This window comes from Propithecus coquereli, unplaced genomic scaffold, assembly GCF_000956105.1.
Source record: "Propithecus coquereli isolate 6110/MARCELLA unplaced genomic scaffold, Pcoq_1.0 Scaffold248, whole genome shotgun sequence".
In the NCBI taxonomy this organism is placed as follows: Eukaryota; Metazoa; Chordata; class Mammalia; order Primates; family Indriidae; genus Propithecus; species Propithecus coquereli.
In genome coordinates, this window is record NW_012148041.1 from 837,012 (window position 1) to 858,022 (window position 21,011).

The following is a 21,011-nucleotide window of genomic DNA, read 5'->3' on the forward strand; positions in this document are numbered from 1 at the left end:
AGAGAAGCTAAGATTCTCATCCCATGGCTGAAGCTGAGCTAGGCACTGTTGAGCCTAAGGGTGGTACAACTGATGTTTTTATGCTATAGAGACCCCTGGACATTAGTATCCCGGTCACTCATAGCAATTAAATGTCCCAGGAGGGTAAGAACATGATATAACCTGTACTCCTTCAAAATCACCCTTTGACAGATCTCGTCGACTCTGCCGCCTATAAAGGCAAAAGCTGTCTTAAACAGTATCTAAGAAGAACCATACTGCGGTGACGGGGTGCTAGGAATCCTGGATTTTAGCTCTTGCACTAAGTCTCAGTGTGACACTGCACTCCAATTTCCTCACCAGGAAAACCAAAAAGCTATTTAAAACTCCCTAGAAGTAGCTTTAGTACCCAAAGGAAAGAATTAAAAATATTAACCTAGTGCTTGGGTCGCTGGAACCGAACTAGCAATAGAGTTCTGTTTTGTTGTTCCCTTCCTACCCTCTAGATTTCAGATCTAGAGGAAGTCGAATTCTCAAAGCTTGGAAAGGACTAATCAGGAAGCCCAGAGAGCATCCAGTAACACAATCTCGGTGTATTCCTCCAACCTCATCAACACATGTCTTCCTACCTCGCCTTCCTCCACTGCAGCTTCTTTCAAGTCCGCATCTCCGTCTCCGTCCGTTTCCTGTGGGATCCCGTCCGCATCGGTAGCCGCCGGGTCCCCGGGAGCAATGACCGTTTCATCTGGCTCTCCCGTCTCTCCACCTTTGTCCGTGGGCGACTCGCGGGCATTGTCCATCTCGGACAGGATTGCAGGGGAGAGGAGATTACAGCGAAGTCAGATGCGCTAGCTCCGGGATGCAGAACTGCACGGAAGGCCAGGAACTTATTTCCCGCCGTCGCGCAGTGATGACATCGCCCCTACCGCTCCTCGGAGGGGCCATTTTGAGGAGCGCGCAGCTGACTTGAGGGCTTCGTTTTAACTTTGATTTGGTAACGTTGGAGAGAGGGAAAATTGGGCGTGCAAATTTCAGATTGTGGATCCTCCTGCCCTGGAAACAACATTTGTTAAGGAGCGCGGTTTTGTTTCCTTAAGGATTTCTTTTCCCTTTCCGCCTATCTAAAAATGCAATGTCAGTTAACCCCTTCCTTAACCCGTTTCTCAGACAAAAGTTGGGGGACAGGGGAGAAAACTCAGTTCCACTGAATGCCAGTGTCGTGGAATGCGGCTACCTGGGATTAGTAAACTTTCAGGCAGGGACTCAACCTTGTATATTTCAACTAGACAGAGACCGAGGGCCTGTGTTTACATTGAATTGCCAGCATTTTCCTTCTATTCCGCAAGCACCTTAAAAAAAAGTTATATAGCTTGAGCATAATGTATCCAGTCCATTCATCCACTCCACGACTATCGACCGCCTACTTCGAGTTAGAAGCAGTTCTAGTACCAGGGAACAAAACATAGTTTCTATCCAATTAAATGATTTTCCAGTTCAGCAGTACTCAGCACTGGGGTTGGTTTCATAAACCTTTTTTATGTTAGTTTGGTAATCTCATCAAAACTAAGAAGAAACCTACAGAAAGGGAGGTCTCTCCTTTGCATGCATGTTTTTCTTTAACGAGCCATTTCTTTAACTGGGATGACAAAGTGGCGAGGATATTTCTATTTTAAAATTTTCCTCTCTTCTCTCATTGAGGTACTAGGGGGAGGGCGTTTTATTCACCTCTGTATCACTACGTCCCCGCACCTATTACATATTTGATTTTGCATGCTGAAAGGAAGGACTTGGAAATTTAGGTGCGCGTTACCACATTTCTCTCTTTGTTTCTGCACCGCCTGGACGCATTACCGTATTTCCTATCCCAGGAGCTCTCAAAACCTTTGGAGAAGGAGCGCACGTCGGAAGGCGCGTACAGGTGGGCCCTGTTTGTCCCCTTCCCTCTGTACAATGGGGGACCCACACGGCAGTGACCCTTTACCCCCACAGACCTGTCTCGGCACAGCTAGGTCCACCTGCGCTCGTCTGCGGAGCCCCGCCCAGCTAGGTGGGCAAGGGGGCGGGGCGCGGGGGCGCGGTGACGCGCGACGCCAGATCCCGGAAGTGACGCGCTCGTGGGGGGGAGGGAAGGCAGGGGGGAGGGGGGTGGTGTCCCCGGCCGGTTTGGGGGGTGCGTTGCCCGGAGACGGAAAGTTTGGGAGCCCGAGCAGGCTTGGCTGCAGCCCGGGGGAGGGGGTCCAGAGGGCGGCGGCCCTGGGGATGGGGAAGGAGCAGGAGCTGTTGGAGGCGGCCCGCACCGGGCACCTCCCGGCTGTGGAGAAGCTGCTGTCCGGGAAGCGGCTCTCCTCAGGCTTCGGGGGCGGCGGCGGCGGCGGCGGCTCGGGGGGCGGCGGCAGTGGCGGCGGCGGCCTCGGCTCTTCCAGCCACCCCCTCTCCAGTCTGCTCAGGTGGGTACGCGTCGGGGCTGGGCCGCTGCTTGGAGACCCCCTCCACCCCGCCCGTCTCTTGGGTTCCCAGAGAGGTCCGGGCTCCTGAGACCCGGGCAGGGTGGGCTTGTGGCGGGACGCAGGGAGCGGGCCGGCGCCCGCGGGGCAGCGAGCCGGAGGCGGCGCGGGTCCGTGTCCGCGCGGCGCCGCGCTCTCCTCGTCTCGCGCCCTGACCCGGCTGCGAAGAATGGTGGGAGTGCCCAGGTGGCAGCCTTCGCCGCATGGCACAGCCCGGCTTCACCCTCGCTCGCTCTAGGGTGCCAGCTATCGTATCTCACCAGAGCCACTTTAGAGCAAATATATACATTTTACACATACGCACAAAATCTCCCTCACCTCCTGCACAAACTCCCACGCCTTGCAGAATCTCGCGGCTCTCCTGAGGAAATTCTGTTGATTCCCTTCTCTTAGGAACTTGGAACCTTCCACCAAGCTCTGCAGGATTTGGCTTTTGTTTGTATTAAAATTGTCTGTGGATTTATCACGTTCAAGGTGTTCCTCTTTGAGTCTCTCTCGTGCTTGAAGCTCAAATTGTAGGTCCTTGTAGTGAATCTCATTGGATACTCATCAGGGGGCTTATTCATTAGGAAATAAAGGTTTAGAAAGACTTGTTTAGGAAACTGAGGGATGCTTAAACTTTCCCAAGGTCTATTGTTAAACAGTTGAATCTGGGGCCGTAAGGATTGAGGGGAAAGATCACTTTTTGTGTGGCTTGGAAGGAGGATCGGAGGTGCTTTGTCAGTGCGAGTTAAATGTGTTGGTTCAGCAGTGTTTTCATAGCCTGTTTTCTTTTCCTTCCTTGTTCTTTTGAGGTTTTTAAGAAGTGGAAGTTCATTTAGAAATGGCTTCGTTAGCTTTTGTTTCCCATTACTTTATATAACTTCAATTTGAGCGTGGACCAAAGAAACCTGAGGCTTTAATAAATTGTTAGGTCTTTAGCACTGAGTGCCAACCCAGGTCTTTATAGGAAGATTTAAAAAAGAAGTATAAGAGGAACCCTTCCCAGGAGCTACCCTTTAGGAGGCAAAAACCGATCCTGTTTGCTACTTTTTCTCCAGCCCCTTGAACAACACTGGCTCATTGTAGGTACTCAAGATTTGTATCAATTAGAGAATGATAAATTTCTCTTTCTTTCTTTCTTTTCTTTTTTCTTTTTTTAAAAAAATTTTCATTTTCCAATAACGACTGAAATTAAGTTTGCAGGTCTGATGCGCTTATGAATTAAAAAAATTTCTAAATAGACCAATGGTGATACTTGCTGCAATTTTAATAGTTCAGAGAATAGAGACATCATTTAGGGATGGGATGGAGGTCAGTGCTTCGAGAAGGTGGAGGACTTAAGCTGGCCTTGAAGGATGTGAGGATTTGGGTAGGTGAAGTATGGTGGGAACATTCCAGGTGGACATCCCATGATCAGAGGCACAGAAGTGAGAAAGCAGACTTATTTGGTGTTTCTGGGGCACTAGGAGAACTTCCTGCCTGGACCCTTGAGCGGTTGGGCATGATAAAGGTAAACAATTATGAATGTGTACACTTCCATCTAGCAGAGTGACAGTCTTTCTCATGTTTATATTCCCAGTCCCCAGGTCAGTACCTGATGACTCACAGGTGTTCAATAAATGTACATCAAATACACGAATTGGGTTTTGAATCTTACCTGGATCACTCTCGCACTATGCAGTTCTGATGTCTGAGAGGGAAAGACTATACAAGTTTGGAAATGCCTCTGTCTCTAATGAGTTGATGATGTAGTATTTGGAGATTTTCCAGAGATACCTTAATCCCTGGCATATCATGCTTAAGTGAGTAACTTTCACATATCTCCCTCCTTGAAGTATAGGTCAAATTATTATTAATGCTCTCAGAGACTATTGAAATTCTTCTGATGATTTAACTACCATAGAGTTAGTAAGACTAGGAAATCTGTTGAGCACAGTGTTTTTACTTTTGGCCTCCTGTTGATGTGTCCGGTCTGTGCCATGAAGTGTGGGTGGTGTCTTCCTTCCCCCTAGTTAGAGAGCTGACTCCTTCTGACTTGCTCCAGTGTCTGCTGTAGAAACAGTAGATGCCCAAGAGCTTCCCCAGCCTCTCATTCCTGTGACTCCTGGGGGCAGGGAGGATCTGCAGGCACTAGTTACACTAGGTGTGTCATTAATTAGGGGTGACTCTGGTTAAACCTAGTGAAAGATTTTGGAGCAAAAGAGACCATTCCTAGGTCAGCGTGTTCTCCCTTTTTTCATTTGGAAACAGTAGAAGGTAGGTCCCCTATGTCCCCAGTCACCCTTCCCTGCTAAAGACACTGGATTATTTAATGAGAGCTGTGGAATCATAGCTTCAGATCTGGCCTTTGTATTAGCTGCCATATCCTACCCCCACTTGTACTGCCAACTGCAACCTGCCTTTGTCCAGGTGTTTGGGTGATGAAGTAAAGCTGGCAGGAAAAGGAGCTTACACCTGCAGGGGATATAAGTGTTCCACACTACATGTGTGTTTGCCTATTTATCTATTTATGATCACCGCCCCCTCCCCCCAATTCCACAAAGACTTTGCGCTTGTTCTTAAGCTACAGAACGTCCCTTTCCCCTCACGCCATCACTTATCTCTTATACTGCTTGGGCTTAGGTCTTAATTTCTTAAAGCCCTTCCTGATGACCCTAATACACACAGATCTCTCAAGCTTCTACTTCTTTGGGACATGTCATCTGTAGTGTACTTTGCTTGCCTGACTTTCACAGTTTATCACTTTGGCCTGTCAGTAATGTTTACATGTATAATAGTAACACTCACCTGTTGAGACTATACCCGAGCATCAGAAAGACAGCAAAGAAGATGTCTCCTGGAAAAAAAGTTGTTATAAACTTCACGTTCTTCCGAGTTTCCTTATTTACTGTACGTTTATTCAGAGGCAGTATAGCATTATACTTAAGACCACTTGTTCCCAAGTCAGACTACTTGACTCACATTCCACCGACACCATTGACTAGGTGCTTGACGATATTCAAGTGAACCACCTTGATCCTCAATTTCTACATCTGTAATATGGGGATAATATTATCTACCTTATAGGTATTATCTTAGGTAATGTGTGTAAGGAACTTAGCTATAATTCCTGGCGCATTGTAAGTGCTCAATGTTAGCCATCCTCAGTTCAGCACGTACAATTTTGCCGCACACTTGCTCTGTGTAAAGTACCACACCAGACGCACTTTAAATGTGTTGTTTCACGTTTGGGGATCTGTTTTCCAAGGCGTGGCAAATTAGAAACAGTATAGAAAGGAGAGGACCTACTCAGGCAGGCACATGAATGTCATTAATTTACCAAATGTTTACCCATCATCTACTTTGTGCCAGGCCAAGTGATTGCTAGATGCACTGCAAAGTTTATCTTAGACCTGGCGTGTTATAGGCATTCTATCAGAATTAGCCCCTCTGCTTATACATGGTCTGTTTCCTCACATAGTTTATAGTAGTACATGTCTGCGTGACAGATTGACAAAAAAGACACAGAAAAAGCATACAAATCTAGCATAATTTATCCCATTTGAAGGTATTAACACATATATATATAGCCCTACACATCTAAATAGGCCCCAGGCATCATTGTACTATATCTTAGTGCTATAATTTATGTTTATTATGACACTTAGCCATCAAATAAAGGTTAAATCATGTACACTATAGCTTGTTAATGAAAGTAGGAAAAAATATAAATGTTTTAGTTTTCTGTCCAAAATGATTCAAATATAATTTTTGTTACTTAAAAGGATAAGCAATAGATTATCTAGAAAGCGTAGCTATCCGAAATGTGTAGTCTTACAGAGGTTCTGAGTTGCATGGATTGTAACTGTCTCATTTTCTAATTGTTTAATGGATGCATGCCTTGAGTCTGTAGCTTGGGAGCTTGGCATAGGCCCTGTATTAAACTTCTTAGCTTACGGTATTTTTTAGCCCTGGGCTCATAGCAGGCACTCAAACTCTCATGTAATAGAGAGTTTGCTATGTTTAGAGTTAGAGTGAAACTACTGATTTCTAGGAAAGCAACTTCTGTGTGAGAATCCAGTAAGATTTGGGTTAGAAGTGAATTCTATCAACTAAAAGGCCAAAAGATCCAAGAAAAGGAAATGTTAAAAGAAAACTGATTGTATAATAGCTTAAAACCATATATTGAATTTTGGGCTAAATGCTGATGTATGTGAATAAAAGGTAAAGTGAACTCCTCAGGCTTCAGAAGCACAGAGAAATAAACCAAAGATCACAGCTGTGGAGGCGATCGTGTCATGGTTTAGGAATATTCTATACTTAATTTTTCAAGAATGAGAAGAATGAATAAGAAAAGAGGAAGTCAGGGAAGCTTGATGGAGAAATCTGAAAATTTATAGACAGTAGCAATAAATGTGGCTGTAAGCTAGTTTTTACTCTGCCATTTTGTGAAAAGGAAAAAGAAGACTGCCCCAAAACAGACATGATTTTCCCAGGATATGAAAATATTCTGAAATAAGGAATGAAGAAGGAAAGTTTTTGAAAATGGACCTCATTTTGAAGACAATAACAGGTTCTCCCAAATCAGAAGATATGACAAGTAATTCATTGTTTTAAAGAAAGGCTCCTAATGTTTATTTAAGGAATTTATACTTCAGAAAAAAAAATTTTGTTTTTAGACAAAGGGTCTTGCTATGTTGTCCAGGCTGGACTCAGACTCATGGGCTCCAGTGATCCCCCTGCCTCAGCCTTCCGAATAAATGAGACTAGAGGCTCAAGCCACCATGCCCAGCTAGACTTTTTTTTTTTTTAAAGAGTGATTAGCATAACTGTTCTGCTGAAGTGATCCTTTATTCACTCCCAGAATGGATCTGTAGTTTGGAGATTATAATGGCATGACAGCTTTTTCTCATGCTGACCCTTTTACTTTTGCCCTCTACTGTGCCAGGTTTCTTTAGAAAGTGTCTATTTTGAACAAAATGACTTTAACATCCTAAGGAAGAGAGCAACCTTGACCATATAAGGATTATAGAATGGAAGGGCCGGGAAACAGGATCTCATGGACTCGTATGATCTAAGTTCCTGCTCTTCTAAGAGTATGCAGAAACAAAACCAAAGTATAACTCTATATTAGAATAACAGTTTTCTGGGTCTTCCACTAAAATATCTTAATTGATTAAAAAGAGTTTTTCAGGAACTTCTTAAAATAATCCTTTTAAGTATGATTTTGTTGGGCTAGTAGCCCTGTTCCTTTAGTTTGGAATTGGTGTACGTACATATTTGCTTTCTCTAAAGCAGAATGTGGTTCCACTGTTAAAAAACAAAATGAAACAAAACAAGGTAACATGCCTGGAAATGACTTCTGTGGTGGTTACTTTGTCTCTAAAAATCTAGAGAGTGCCTAATCTAAAACTGAGTAGGACATCTACTTATAGTAAAAGATAATTTATAGGGGTTTAATAAGTCAGTGATCTCCGTTTTTCTGAATTCCATTGAAGTTCAGTTTTTACTGTCTTAGTTACAAAATTAGAGACAAGGAAACAGTGAAACAATTTTGTGATCTGAAGAATTTGATTTGTATGCAGTCTGCTTCAGCATGTTCACTTGTCACAGGAGGTTGTTGTCCCAGTGAAAGTTGCATCCTTGGCCAGAAAAAATTTCCCCCTTGGTTTGGTCACCCCAAACAGCTGTGAATTTTGGTTTGCGAAAAGGAAGTCCAGGCTCTTTCTGCCTTAGTCTTCAGTAGGGAAAGTAAATTACTAGGTTTTGTAGTCCAGAGACACCAAGGAAACCCCAAAAGTAGACGGTGGGGAGTTTGTTCTTGGAAAATTCAGGCTCTTCTGTGGGTAGAAACTTGGTCTCTTTTTTGACGTGCCCTCAGAAAATGTTTCCCACACTGATTTCCAAAAGATTACTGAGAGATTTTTCTGTGGTATAGAAAATTATATTGTATAATATGTTACATTCATAGAACATCTTCAGATAACTTTGGTGTGGTTAGAGTTAATGGTAGTAATACTAGAAATTATATGGTACGGCTTCATATTTATCCTTTCTCAGTAATTTGTAGATCAAGTTTGTTTAGTTTACAAATCAAAAAAGAATTTTTAAAACAAGTCAGTTGTATCTGCTTGTGATGTTATTACCACTATTAAAAATGGTGGAGGTGATCCAGGAAGCAGAACTGCCGGTCCGCTTACTTAGATGGTGAGCGTATAGCGTGGCAGCTAAGGGTCACTGTCCCAGTTCTGCCTATGACTTAGGCAAGTAAGCAACTTCTCTGAGCCTCTGTGTCTTCATATGTGTAATGGGCCTGGAATGGTACCTACCTTCTAAAGCAGCATGAAATGAGCTAAAGTATGTAAGGCATATAATGCCTGCACATGCCAAGGGCGTGGTAAACCTTGGCTGCTAGAATCATCTGATGGGAGCCCGATGCTTGCCACCCTTGATGAATGAGAATGATGATCTTGTTTGTTAAGGATGTATTTTTTATTAATGTTGCCATTTTAAAATTTATAATAATTTATAGTAGAGGTTCCCAACCTTTTCAAGTATGAAGAGTCCCATTTTTAAAAGCCTAAAAAATGATAATAGGGGCAAAGTTACAAACCAATCTAGGTCCACAATCCTTTGTTTGAAACCTTGGGGCCAGAGATATTTTGAAATCCAGAAATTTTGGGTTGTTGGAGAGTGATATTGAGCCCCCAGTGGGATTCTGGCAAGACCCTGTAACATTATGTGTCTTTGGTGAAACCTGTAAATATTCACACTAAATGGGATAAATATGAAGCAGCTTCATATCAGTTGACGTCAGGTTTTGCAGCTAAACAAGTTTGCCACTAACTTATGAGAATATATTTTCAGAGCTTTTGGATTTCTGAATTATAAATAAGGGATTATAAACCTCTGTATTTATTGTAGAAAAATTGCAAGATACATAAATGCACAAAGAAGAAAATAAAATCATTTATAATTCCACCACCTAAAGAAATGAATTATTATAGTTTTGATGTACATACTTGGTCTTTTTTCTGTGCAAACATTTTTTTTTTTTAACAGAAATGACATTATTCCTTACATACTTTGTCTCAAACTTTCACTTAATATATTGTGTACATTTTCCTTTCATTGTTTATCCTCCTCAACCTCATTTTAAGTGGATAAGTAGTATACATGAATTATAATTAACCCCTTTCCTGCCATGCGACATGTGTTTGTTTTTAGTTTCTGCTATTGGAACAGCTCTGTGTTGAACATCCTTGTAGATAAGTTTTTGTGCACATTCATGCTTGCAGCGTTTTATATACTCAATAGGGTATTGGGGTAATTTGTGTATTCAACCATTGCAAAATCACATATGTGCAGTTGAATTTGAGGACTCATAGTTCTGAGGCCCCTTACACTCCTGGGTTCTTCTGATTGGGATGTAATATACTGATCTATGGCCACTAAATGCTGCTTATTTTCAGAAAGTTACCTTTGTGCAAGCACAGGTTTTTAATGGTCAACTTAGGGCCTCACTGGTTCTTTTTCAGAGGCAAGATGTTAAGAGGGTTATTAGTAATACAAATACATGCGATATGCTCCAAGCACAATGAAATAGCTTTCTGTTGTTGTTGTTCTAACTTTCATTATCGGAAATTTCAAACATACAGTTCTTGGAAGACTGAAGTGGCGGCGTGTCTCTCCCTCCATGTGATGAGGTCCGTCCTTTGTCGTGACTACATACTGCGCTTATCCCTACCAGTGGTGACTAGAAAGAACATGATGTGTGGAGATCAGTCAGGTCCTTTACTGTGACTGGGAAAGCAGCTCTAAATGTATGTCCCATTAATAATAGTGCCAGTAAGGCCCAGGCAGGAGGATCACTTGAGATTTGGAGTTCAAGACCAGCCTGAGCAGGAGCAAGACCTCATCGCTATCAAAAATAGAAAAAATTAACCAGGCATGGTGGTGCGTGCCTGTAGTCCCAGCTAGTTGGGAGGCTGAGGCAGGGGGATTGCTTGAGCCTACGAGTTGGAGGTTGCAGTGAGCTATGATGACGCCACTGCACTCTAGCCCAGGTGACAGAGTGAGACTCTGTCTCAAAAAAAAAAAAAAATACTGCCAGTAGTCAGCATTTGTTGAGCATTCATTGATATTGGATTAATAGCATTAATTTTATATTTGGAAGGAATTATTAAGTGCTTGTCCTTACTAGGATTAAGAAAATATATTTTTTATTACCATTTTTTCTTTTGTGGATATTGTAACTCAGCTTTGCAATGTCTAAGGTCAAATTTCTTAATTACAGTTCCTTCCATTGTAGAGAAAGTTTAAAATCTCAGGAGTGTTAATTTTTTTAAGGAACATATTTTATTTAAAAATATTGGAGAGACTATTCTTACCTGTGAAAACGTAGAAAAAGTGGTATTGTTATTTGAGGCATCAGATTTTTAGGAAACACAAACTAGTATATTTGGAAGTGGTACTTTAATCTTAGATCCTTCTAAAGGGGATATCTGCCTGCACCACAGTCATTTGTCCACATGAACTAACCCGTTGACTTCTTTTCCTTTCACCCAACTAAGCATTTTTTTGTCATTTTCTTTTCAGTTTTCCTTAAACATAATCCATTTCTCAAGTTATTTTTTCCTTTGAAATTATAGTTGAGACCTACTTATAAGAAGTATGATAGCCAGAAAAGATTACAGAGCAGATCAGTTCAGGGATGTTTACCTGAGTCACTGGAAGATTCTTAGACTTTCTGGGGTTTGTTTTTAGATCTTTAACTCTTTGGTAGGCCTAGGGAGGAGCCCCAGTTCTGGCTTTGTTCGTAACTATCTATATCACGCTCACCACTCATCCTCTGATTCAGCCTGATGAAGTCTGTGCATTGACTTTTGTCCTCTTTGGATCCAGCCACCTGATTCTTGCTTCTTCAGGTTGCCCTACAGCCGAGATAAAACTGCAATGCAAAGCCCAGCCCATGCTGTAGTATTTGAGGTAGTTAACTCACAACAGCTCAGAGCTATTGCTATTGCCTGTGTTGTATTAATAGGTGGGTGTGTACATGTGTCTTTGGCATCAAGGGGTAGTGTCACGTCTTGAGCTTAATACTTTGTGCCAAGAACCTTACATCTGTTTTTCTCACTTTACCTGCTGGATAATTGTTGTTATTCCCATTTTACCGAAGAAGAAGCAAAAGTTTAGAGAGTGGTTAAAGTGACTAACCTAGGGCCACACAGAGGAGTGCAGAGCCAGGAGTCTGTGACTCCCAAACTGTTGCTCGTACAGCACTGCATATGACTACTTGGAGAACTCAGTCTCTTTGCTTGAGAGTTAAGCCATCACTTGCCATATGTTTAGGTAAAATTTTATTGAAAAGATTAATTAGGGATTTATTTATTTTAGTATAATAGTTGCTTTTATAGCAGTTACTTTGTGCCATACACTGTTCTAAGCACTTAACAAATATTAACTCATTTTGTCCTCATAGCAACTCTTTGGGGAAGGCACTGTAGTATTGCCATTTTACTGATAGGAAGCTGAAACACAGAGAGAGCAAGTAGCTGTCCCGAGCAGTGAGCTAGTAAGTGACAGAGCTTGGTTTTGAACCCAGACAGATTGGCCCTAGAGTCCTTGCTTTTAGTTATGCAACTGGGAGTTTTTCCTTTTACCCAAGAATGTAACACAAAATCCTTTTGGAACATTTTGACTACATAAAGTGAGGTAGGCTTATTATTATTTTTTTTAAATCATTGGCAATTTCCCTGGAATATAGCAAAGTTAGATGAAGGGAATGTCTTTAAATTTATACCAAATGATATATTAGTTTAGAGAATGTAGGGGAATGCCCTGCAGTTCATGAAGAGGAAAAAGCCTCCCACATTGCTTTTTTTTCCGACTTTTCTTCTGGAAAATTCTCATCTTTCTCTCAAGCAGGTTCCTGCATTCATGAATTTTGCCTGTGAGAAAATTCAGCTCCCTCTCCCCCCAGTTCAGAATGATAAAGATTTGTTGTGGACACGTGGAGTGCCAGATGCACTACCAGGGCCAGAGTGTGTGCGAGGGAAGTGAGTCTAAACAGTTGGCAAGAAGCCAGAAGTTATATATTTGAAGTTATTTCCAACAAGTGCTACAACTCTGCTTTTTCACGATTCTCTCCCCTCCCTCATTGTAGTTTAACAACCAAATTTTGCTTTCCAAAATAATAATTAGCTTGTACATAAAATGATTGTCAGGGAGTATTATCTGGCTGGTTCAAATGATTGTTGATGCTAGCTTGAAGCCTGGGATCATGGGATGGGATATGTTACTTTCCGTAATCCTTGGTGCTTTAATCTTCACAATTCTTCCATACAGGTATTAGTGCCCATTTTACCTACAAGATTCAGAGACGTAAGTGACTTGCCCAGGACTGAGGTTTTCTGTTGGCAGGGCCTTTAGGTGTATTTTATGCAGAGATCATGGCTACCGGAAAGATATCTGAGTCTCTGATGGTAGAAGTATAAGGAAAAGATAGTATTCTAGCTAAGTAGTTCCAGAAATACCTATGGGTCCTATATACTTAGCAGTAATAGAATAGCTCTATTACTTTTTACCTACAAATGAAAATACCTCATATGTTGAAATTGGCAGAGATTCCAGATTTGTTACTTTTTAATCTATTGCTATCTCCATAATTGTATGTTTAAGACCCAGCTGGAAAATAGCTTTCTTGCTAGTCACTAATCAGCAGTCCCTTTCCCCATCTTTAGCAGGCCCAGAGCAGACTTTCAAAAAGGTTTTTAAGTAAATGATCCAGGACTTATTGCTTCACTTTAAGTTTTTTAAAGAAAGAGTGTAAAAGAAATCAGGATCCAGTACTTTTACTAATTATGTTTTGTTAACCAAATTGCTAGAGCTGTCTTTTTTTTTCCCCCCCAGATGGGGTCTTGCTCTATCTCCTGGATAGAGTGCAGTGGCTTCATCATAGCTCACTGCTTCAAACTCCTGGGCTCAAACGATCCTCCTCCCTCAGCCTCCCAAGTAGCTGGGACTACAGGCATGCGCCACCATACCTGGCTAATTTTTTTATTTTTTATAGAGACAGAGTCTCGCTTTTGCTCAGGCTGGTCTTGAACTCCTGGCCTGAAGCGATCCTTCTGCCTTGGCCTCCTAAAGTGTGCTCAGATTACAGGCATGAGCCACTGCACCCAGCCCCTCCACATCTCTTTATCAGTCAGATCATCATGAAGAAAAACATTTTTTAATGAATTGAATCAGCTGTGAGTTTGAGCCACAAGTCTGGGTGTTTGAAAAAAATGTGAATACAGTCATCCTTTGCATCCTTGGGGAATTGGTTCTAGGATCCCCTCCGAGGAGACCAGAATCCCAGGATGCTCGAGTCCCTGATGTATTTTATAAAACGATGTAGTATTTGCATGTAACCTATGTACTTCTTCCATGTACTTTAAATCATCTCTAGATTACTTATAATACCTAAATACAGTGTAAATGCTGTGTAAATACACTGTATTGTATAGGGAATAATGACAAGAAGAGTTTGTACATGTTAAGTACAGATGCAACCATCCCTTTTTTTTCCCAAATATTTTTGATCCACACTTGGTTGAATCCACAGATGTGCATAACCCATGGATATGGAGGGCTGACTGTATTATCTAATAACCTAATAACCACTGTTATTGGCGCTCCTATAATTTTTAAAAATTATTATTTTTTACACTTCTGTTGCTCAAAAATTATCTGATTTTCTTTCTTTTCTTTCTTTTTGGTGAATGATGAGATTATTGGAGTCATCAGATGGTGAATCTGGCTGGCATCAATTTTCCTCGTTACCAGCTACTGGGCCTTCTGAAATTTTGACATCTATAGGCTTAACTGACTGCTTTTTGACATTATTTTGATTGCGATTCATGTTATTTTAACCTCGTTGATTGGTCTTTGGGTTCGTGTGGCCATCTGGATTTGAGTGGAACAAAATCTTGTCTCTCCCTCCTTCATTGATTTTAATTTTAGCCTTTTATTCAATGTGTAGATAACTGGATGAAATCCTTAAGCCTTAAATTTGTTTTTGTCATAGTATTTTAGCTTGGTCTAGGTCTGTCTAGATCCCTGGGGTCTGGAAATACATGCATCTTTTTCAGGGATGGGGGACCTGCCGCCTTCTGATTTCAGGATTGTTCTTTTTTAAGCATCAAAGGAGGCAAGAAAAGCTTCATCTTTCTCTGCTGCACCCCTTTTAATAAAGGAGTTATTCTGTAAAATTTGGATTCAGTCAAAAGGACGCACTTAAAGACCAGGAAGGCCACATTTCACCTTAAGGCCGCAGGTTCCCCACCCCTGTGAGGAAATGTTGTCTCCAGGAACCTTCCTCTCTTGGAGTGCATTGCAGAAGAGCATGGGAGAGCGGTGCCCCTCAGGAGTCTTCCCCCTAGTCCTACTTCAGCCACCCTCTACCTGTATGATCTTGGGAATATTTTTTACTTGTCCTGCATCTCAGTTTTCCCATCCATTAAAAAAAAGGCAGTGTTTTTAGCATTTCCTGGCAGGGATCTGAGGGAAGGTCCATCAGCATGTCTTTAAAGCAGCTACAGTCAGACTGGGGAAAGGAAGTACTGATTACTGTCCTCTTGCTGTGTGCCAGCACATGGGCGAGGTCTTTTATATACTTTGGCCAGAAGGGTAGGTCGGAAGATCAGGAGGTTTGTCTCTTCCCCTCATCTATGTGAGCGTGTGAGTGGGCAGTTGCTCTCTCTGCCCCCGAAGCTTTCATCAGCAAATACTGATTAGTGCCTAATCACTGTATGTTATCCATAGCACTGTAGGAGATACTTAGGAACACAAAACTTGACAACTGTCCTCAGAAATTGGCTTGATTGGAGCAAAAATGGCCCTATTAGCTCCTTGGTTGATTCTAGGACTGGGGCAGGGAAAGTAAAAAAGAGGGACATGTCAAAGAGACACAGAAGCCAACCTGAAAGAACTCTCAATAACCAAAGCTGGAACAATTTAAACAAAATAAATAGCAGTAATATTGGAGTTTAAACCAAAGAATAAAATAAATATCTATGAGTTCACAATACAATTGACTAGATAAATAAATAGGGGAGAACAGATAGCTCTTTCTTACAGAGGAATTCCAATTAATAAAAGTAGAAAGAATGAAGGAATAGAAAATTGCCATTAGCATACCACAGTAATAATTGCTATAGGCAAGCTGCCAGTGAAGAATAAAATTAGTGAGTGAAAGCTTAAGAAGAAACAGAATATTTGCATAGCCTCAAAGTATCTCCCCTAAAATATTTATTAATTACTATGGTGGTTTCAGCCCATGTCCACATATTCTTTGGTAGTCCCCTCTCCAGGAGATGGAATTTAATTCCCCTCCTAAGCGTGGGCTAGACAGAAAAATAGTAACTTTATAGTGGAAAAACCTGCCAGACACTACTTTCACCAGGCAATCAAAGTTAATATCACCAATGATTAGTCATGTTGAGATCACGGACTCCCTGATATCATGTGATGAGAAGGACCTTTCACCTCTTGTGTTCTTCCCCAAAAATCTATAACCTCAGTCTAATCATGAGAAAACAGATAAACTCAAATTGAAGGACATTATACAACTGCAGCCCCCAGCTCCTGGGCCTTGGCCTGTTACTGGTTAGGAAACGGGCCACGTATCACCTGAGCTCCGCACCAAACTCCCACCCCGCATCCCTAGTCTATGGGAAAATTGTCTTCCATGAAACCGGCCCCTGGTGCCAAAAAGGTTGGGGACTGCTGTTCTACAAGATACCTGAGTAGTACTCTTTAAAAGTGTCAAGGCCATGAAAGACAAGGAAAGACTGAGAAACTGTCACAGACTGGAGACTAAAGAGACATGACGACTAAATGCAATGTGGGATGCTGGAACAGAAAAAGGATGTGAGTGTAAAAACTGGAGAAATCTCAACTGAGTCTATAGTGAAGAATATTGTACCAGTGTTAATTTCTTTCTTTTTTTTTTTAATGTGGAAACGCTTCATGAATTTGCATGTTATCCTTGCACAGGAGCTATGTTAATCTTCTCTGTATCGTTCTAATTTTAGTACATGTGCTGCGGAAATGAGCACTAATTTCTTAAGTTTTGATCAATATATAGTCTTACCTCTCAGTGTATGTGGGGAATTGGTTGCAGGACCCCTACGTGTACCAAAATCTGCACATATTCAAGTCTGGAAGTCAGCTCTGAGGAACCCACATGTACAAAAAGTCAACCTTCTGCTTGTGAAGGTTTCACATCCTGCAAATACTGTATTTTTGATCCATGTTTGGTTGAAAAAAAATCTAAGTATAACTGGACCCACACAGTTCAAACCCGATTGTTCAAGAGTTAGCTCTACCATGGTTCTATAAGATGTTAACATAAGAGGAGGCCGGGGGCACGGTGGCTCATGCCTATAATCCTAACACTCTGGGAGACTGAGGTGGGAGGATTGCTTGAGCTCAGGAGTTTGAGACCAGCCTGAGCAAGAGCGCAACCCCATCTCTACTAAAAAAATACAAAAAATTAGCTGGGCGTGGTGGCACATGCCTGTAGTCTCAGCTACTCAGGAGGCTGAGGCAGAAGGATTACTTGAGTCCAGGAATTAGGTTGCTGTGAGCTAGGCTGATGCCATGGCATTCTAGTCCTGGTGACAGAGTGGGACTCTGTCTCCAAAAAAAAAAAAAAAAACCACACACACACAAATAAGAGGAAGCTGGGTAAAAGAGGTATGAGAATTCTTTGTGCTGTCTTTGCAGCTCTTCTGTAAGCCTAATATTAGTTCAAAATAAAAAGTAAATAAGCAAAGACTCTATTGGATAATGGGTCTGGGGTCAAACTGCCTGGGCTCAAATCTTGCCTTTGCCACCTACCAGTTGGGAGATATAAACAACTTTAATTTCTTTGCTTTAATTCTCTCATCTGTAGTAATAGAACTTCTCATATAAGGTTGTGTGAGGATTAAATGAGGTAGTGCATATCAATACTTAGGACAGTGGCTGGAATATAGTAATGTCAGTTGCTAATATTATTAATATTTATACAGAGGAAGTCTAGCCTCCTTTTGAGTACTCAGCCGTTTAGCCATAGGTACACATAGCCAGTGCTCAAGGAGTTTGGAGGAGGAGATGGTAATGGGGTAGAGTGGTCTGGACACCCCTCCCCTCTACCACTTACACCCTTAGGAAGTGGGGCCCTGCCTTTGAAGAAAACCAAAGATTTAGATAGCTGATAGGAGATTGCTGTGGAGGAGGGTGGGGGACAGCTGGGGGCGAAGGCAGAGGAGCTAAAATGGGAAAGACCTGTTTGCCCAGCAGAGAATAAGGCAGCCATCCAGCAGGAGTCAGTGAGGTGAGGTTGGTAAGGTTGGCTGGTACCAGACTGTTGTGGGATTGGATGCCGGCTTGGTAGTTTTAAGACCTTATCTCTAGGCTTGAGAGAAAGAGGGAGAGAGACAATTCAAACAATTCAAAAAATTGTTTCAGTCCCAACAGGTGTGCTTTGAATATTTGTTGATTGAGAAAATACATTATGACAGAGTGATTATGAACTCAGTGACTCCCTGAAATAAATTTGTGTTTTATTAAATATGGTAGCTTCTCTGTACCTTTGGGACATTGTGATACATTATTTTATGAGGTATTTATTCTGCTTACTGCCAGTACTGGGTTTACGCGTGCATGTGCTTACCCTTTACAATAACACTGTGATCCCAGGGCAGAGTCATTGCTTTAGGTATACAAATATACTTTGACTTCAGAGCCTTGTCTTTTGGGCTGTCTTCTATCACACAGGGAGTGTGTTTCTTTTATTAGTAAAAAAAATTATCGAAGTATAATTTATATACAGTTGAGCGCATAGATATTAAGTGTACAGATCACTGTATTTTTAACTACATATACATCTGTGTAATCACCACAAGGATAACATTCCCAATGCCCCAGAAGGCTTTTTTGTGTCACCTCCCAGCCAAAAGTGCCCTCCTTGAGGTTCTGACCTCTATCGCCATAGATTATTGCCTGGGAACATGTTTCTTTTTTTCGCTGTACATTCAGGTTCATGCAGTACAGTGGGGTGGGAGCAGGGGAGGGTCTGTATGTGTCAAATACTACACTAGACACATTCTCAGACTTAAATAAATTCTGCCATAAAACCACAGACCTAGGCTTATGTAACTTGTCTAAACTCAATCCCATCTCATGGACTCCAGAGTCGATGTTTTTTCCATTACACCATGCTGCGTCTTCAACTGACATTTGCCATGCTTACCATTATCATTAATGAAAAGACATATTAGACTCATCAGTAGTTGACATGGTCAAAGACCAGCAGTCAACATCCAATCCTAATTTCTAAGTGCATTTAAATGGTCAGATTTTAGCATAACTCTCTTGGGAGGTAGGGGGAGTTGGGTTCATTTGAAACTATAGGATAATGGCAGTTTCTTGGTTTAATGAGTGCCTTGTTTGTGCCAGATTATGTGCTAGCCAGTGGAGTTATAGACAGAAAAGAAAACTCAATCCCAGCCTTCTAATTTTCTGATGGGGGAGGTAGATGATAGTGTGATGAGTGCTGTGAAACCGAGGGATGCTGGGGCATGAGAGAGGAAATAAGGGAAATGTTCCTCCTAGCAGAGATGCGGTCTGAGTGGAGTATTGGAGCTAATACAGGTCATACAGGCAAAGAAGAGGGAAAGAGAGAGTTGTTCTAAGCTGGAGAGAGGGTACAGTATGTGCAAAGAATGGATGTCTGGAGAGCGTGGCACATTGAGAGAACTGCAGGTAACTGCCTGGTGTGTAGGAGGGAGGTGCCTATGTTGAGGAGTTGGATTTTACGCTGAAGGTAATGATGGATTTGCAGTTTAGGGAGATCACTTCAGATTTTTGGGAAATGGATGAGAGGGGTTGAGATTGACTAGGAGTACGAGATAATTAGGGATCCAGGGAAGGCGGTACCAGTGGGTTAGAAGACAAGCCAATTTGACAGATATTCGGGAGGTGGAATCCACAGGCGTTGGTGACTGTTGATTTGCAGTTGTGAAGTTGATCTCTCCTATAACTCTGCGTCTAAATACGGTATTACAATGTGAAGGGACAGTGGGGTTTTGTGGAAGGACTGGATTTTTGTAATTCATAACCAAAATGAAATACTTTTTCCCTCCTTAGTGGAAGGGTAGTGTTTGCTTTAGAACAACCCCATTACTTATTTTGATATGCATAGGAGTTTGTTGATGAAGGCCTGAGTTGTATGATAACTTTTTTTTTTTGAGTAGGCCCATAAATCAGTCTTTTGGTTTGTTTTAATCTCCTTTTGTTTATCATGGTGAAAGCTAAATCTCCAAATGAGTGTTCCCACAGAGAAGACCTATGACCCCTTGAACTGAGTGGGAACTAGTGTTATGGAAAGAAGAAAAGGCAAACCTTTCTTAACTTCTTTCAGGATTTATGTAGTTATTTATTTACTGACAAGTGTGCAGAAAGCCAGATTGGCACGTTTTTGTGAAATGGAGTATAGTTTGTATTCGAAGGGTTTGATAAAGTTTAAAGCTATGCCTGCCTTTGCTTTGGTCTGTGCTCTGCTGGAATAAGCTCCTTCTGTGTGCACAGGGTAACTAACAGTGGGGTAATCTTTAAACTGGCAGGGCTATTACCTGGGTGCCTAGGCCTCCTCTCTCAGGCTGAGAGTCCTGGCCCCTGGCTGTGAGAATGTCTCCTCGTGAAGCTCAAGGACTGTGCGTACGACTAGAAACTTCTAGGAAAGGCAAAACAAGCTCCTGTTGCTTTCTGATTGGCAATGTCTGGAGTCCTAACCCTGAATGGTCATTACAAAACCCAAACTACACCCTGTATGCTGAGAGGAAGCTTTTCTCTCCAGCCAGCCATAATTTAGTTATCTGCCTACGCAACTCCAAATTTCCTGTTACTATAAATCCTTGACAGGTTCAAATGAAGGATGGTGGTATGTGGGGCTGAGAATCCTTATTCAAATGAATAGACGAGCAATGGCCATGTAGCTACAGTCACGTATAATAAAACTACAAGATACTTTTGTTGCCCCCGGAATCTCTATATAGTGCTCTGTGCCACCATGAGCTCCTGCTAGTCTAGTTTTCAGGGTGTGCTCAGGGACTGTTAAGGTTTTTTTTTTTTTTTTTAAGACTAGTCAAGTGCAGTGGTGAGGAGGGGGGTTAAGTAGTAGAACAAGGAGTTCAATCTGTAACTGACTGTGAACAATCAAGTGAGATAACTGACTGTTAAGTTTTTATAGCAACACAAGTTCTTACTTACCTAGGGTTGTTCATTTCAGCTTTAAGTTGTTCGTAAACAAGCATGCTATTTGAAAAGAAAGTTATGGAATTATGGAGCATATGTAACCTCAGTTCAGTGTTGTGATGAAATCAGACACTGATAATTTGATGCCTTCAGTGATCATTATTGTGCTTCATGGTAATTAGGTAAGCAGTTCTTATAAATAACTACAGTGTTAATTTATATATGGCCAAATCAAGTTTTCACAGTTCTTGTTTATTCATTTGTTGGTTCTCCAGCATTTCT

The 21,011-nt window shown here is 41.7% G+C and overlaps 2 protein-coding genes across 2 annotated transcripts in view; one reads left to right on the forward strand and one right to left on the reverse strand.

The window, feature by feature from the left end:
• The window catches only part of TAF11 (TAF11 RNA polymerase II, TATA box binding protein (TBP)-associated factor, 28kDa), a 9,071-nt gene extending 7,068 nt beyond the window's left edge, over nt 1-2,003 (reverse strand). The window contains exons 1-2 of the mRNA XM_012646625.1: nt 1,971-2,003; nt 609-1,032 (exon numbers count right to left, since the gene is read on the reverse strand). Coding sequence (XP_012502079.1) covers nt 609-779 — 171 coding nt within the window. The 5' untranslated portion in view covers nt 780-1,032; nt 1,971-2,003. The remainder of the gene's footprint in view (nt 1-608; nt 1,033-1,970) is intronic.
• A 197-nt stretch (nt 2,004-2,200) lies between these two features.
• ANKS1A (ankyrin repeat and sterile alpha motif domain containing 1A) overlaps nt 2,201-21,011 on the forward strand; it is a 181,682-nt gene continuing 162,871 nt past the window's right edge. The window contains exon 1 of the mRNA XM_012646626.1: nt 2,201-2,426. Within this exon, the coding sequence (XP_012502080.1) occupies nt 2,239-2,426 (188 nt within the window). The 5' untranslated portion in view covers nt 2,201-2,238. The remainder of the gene's footprint in view (nt 2,427-21,011) is intronic.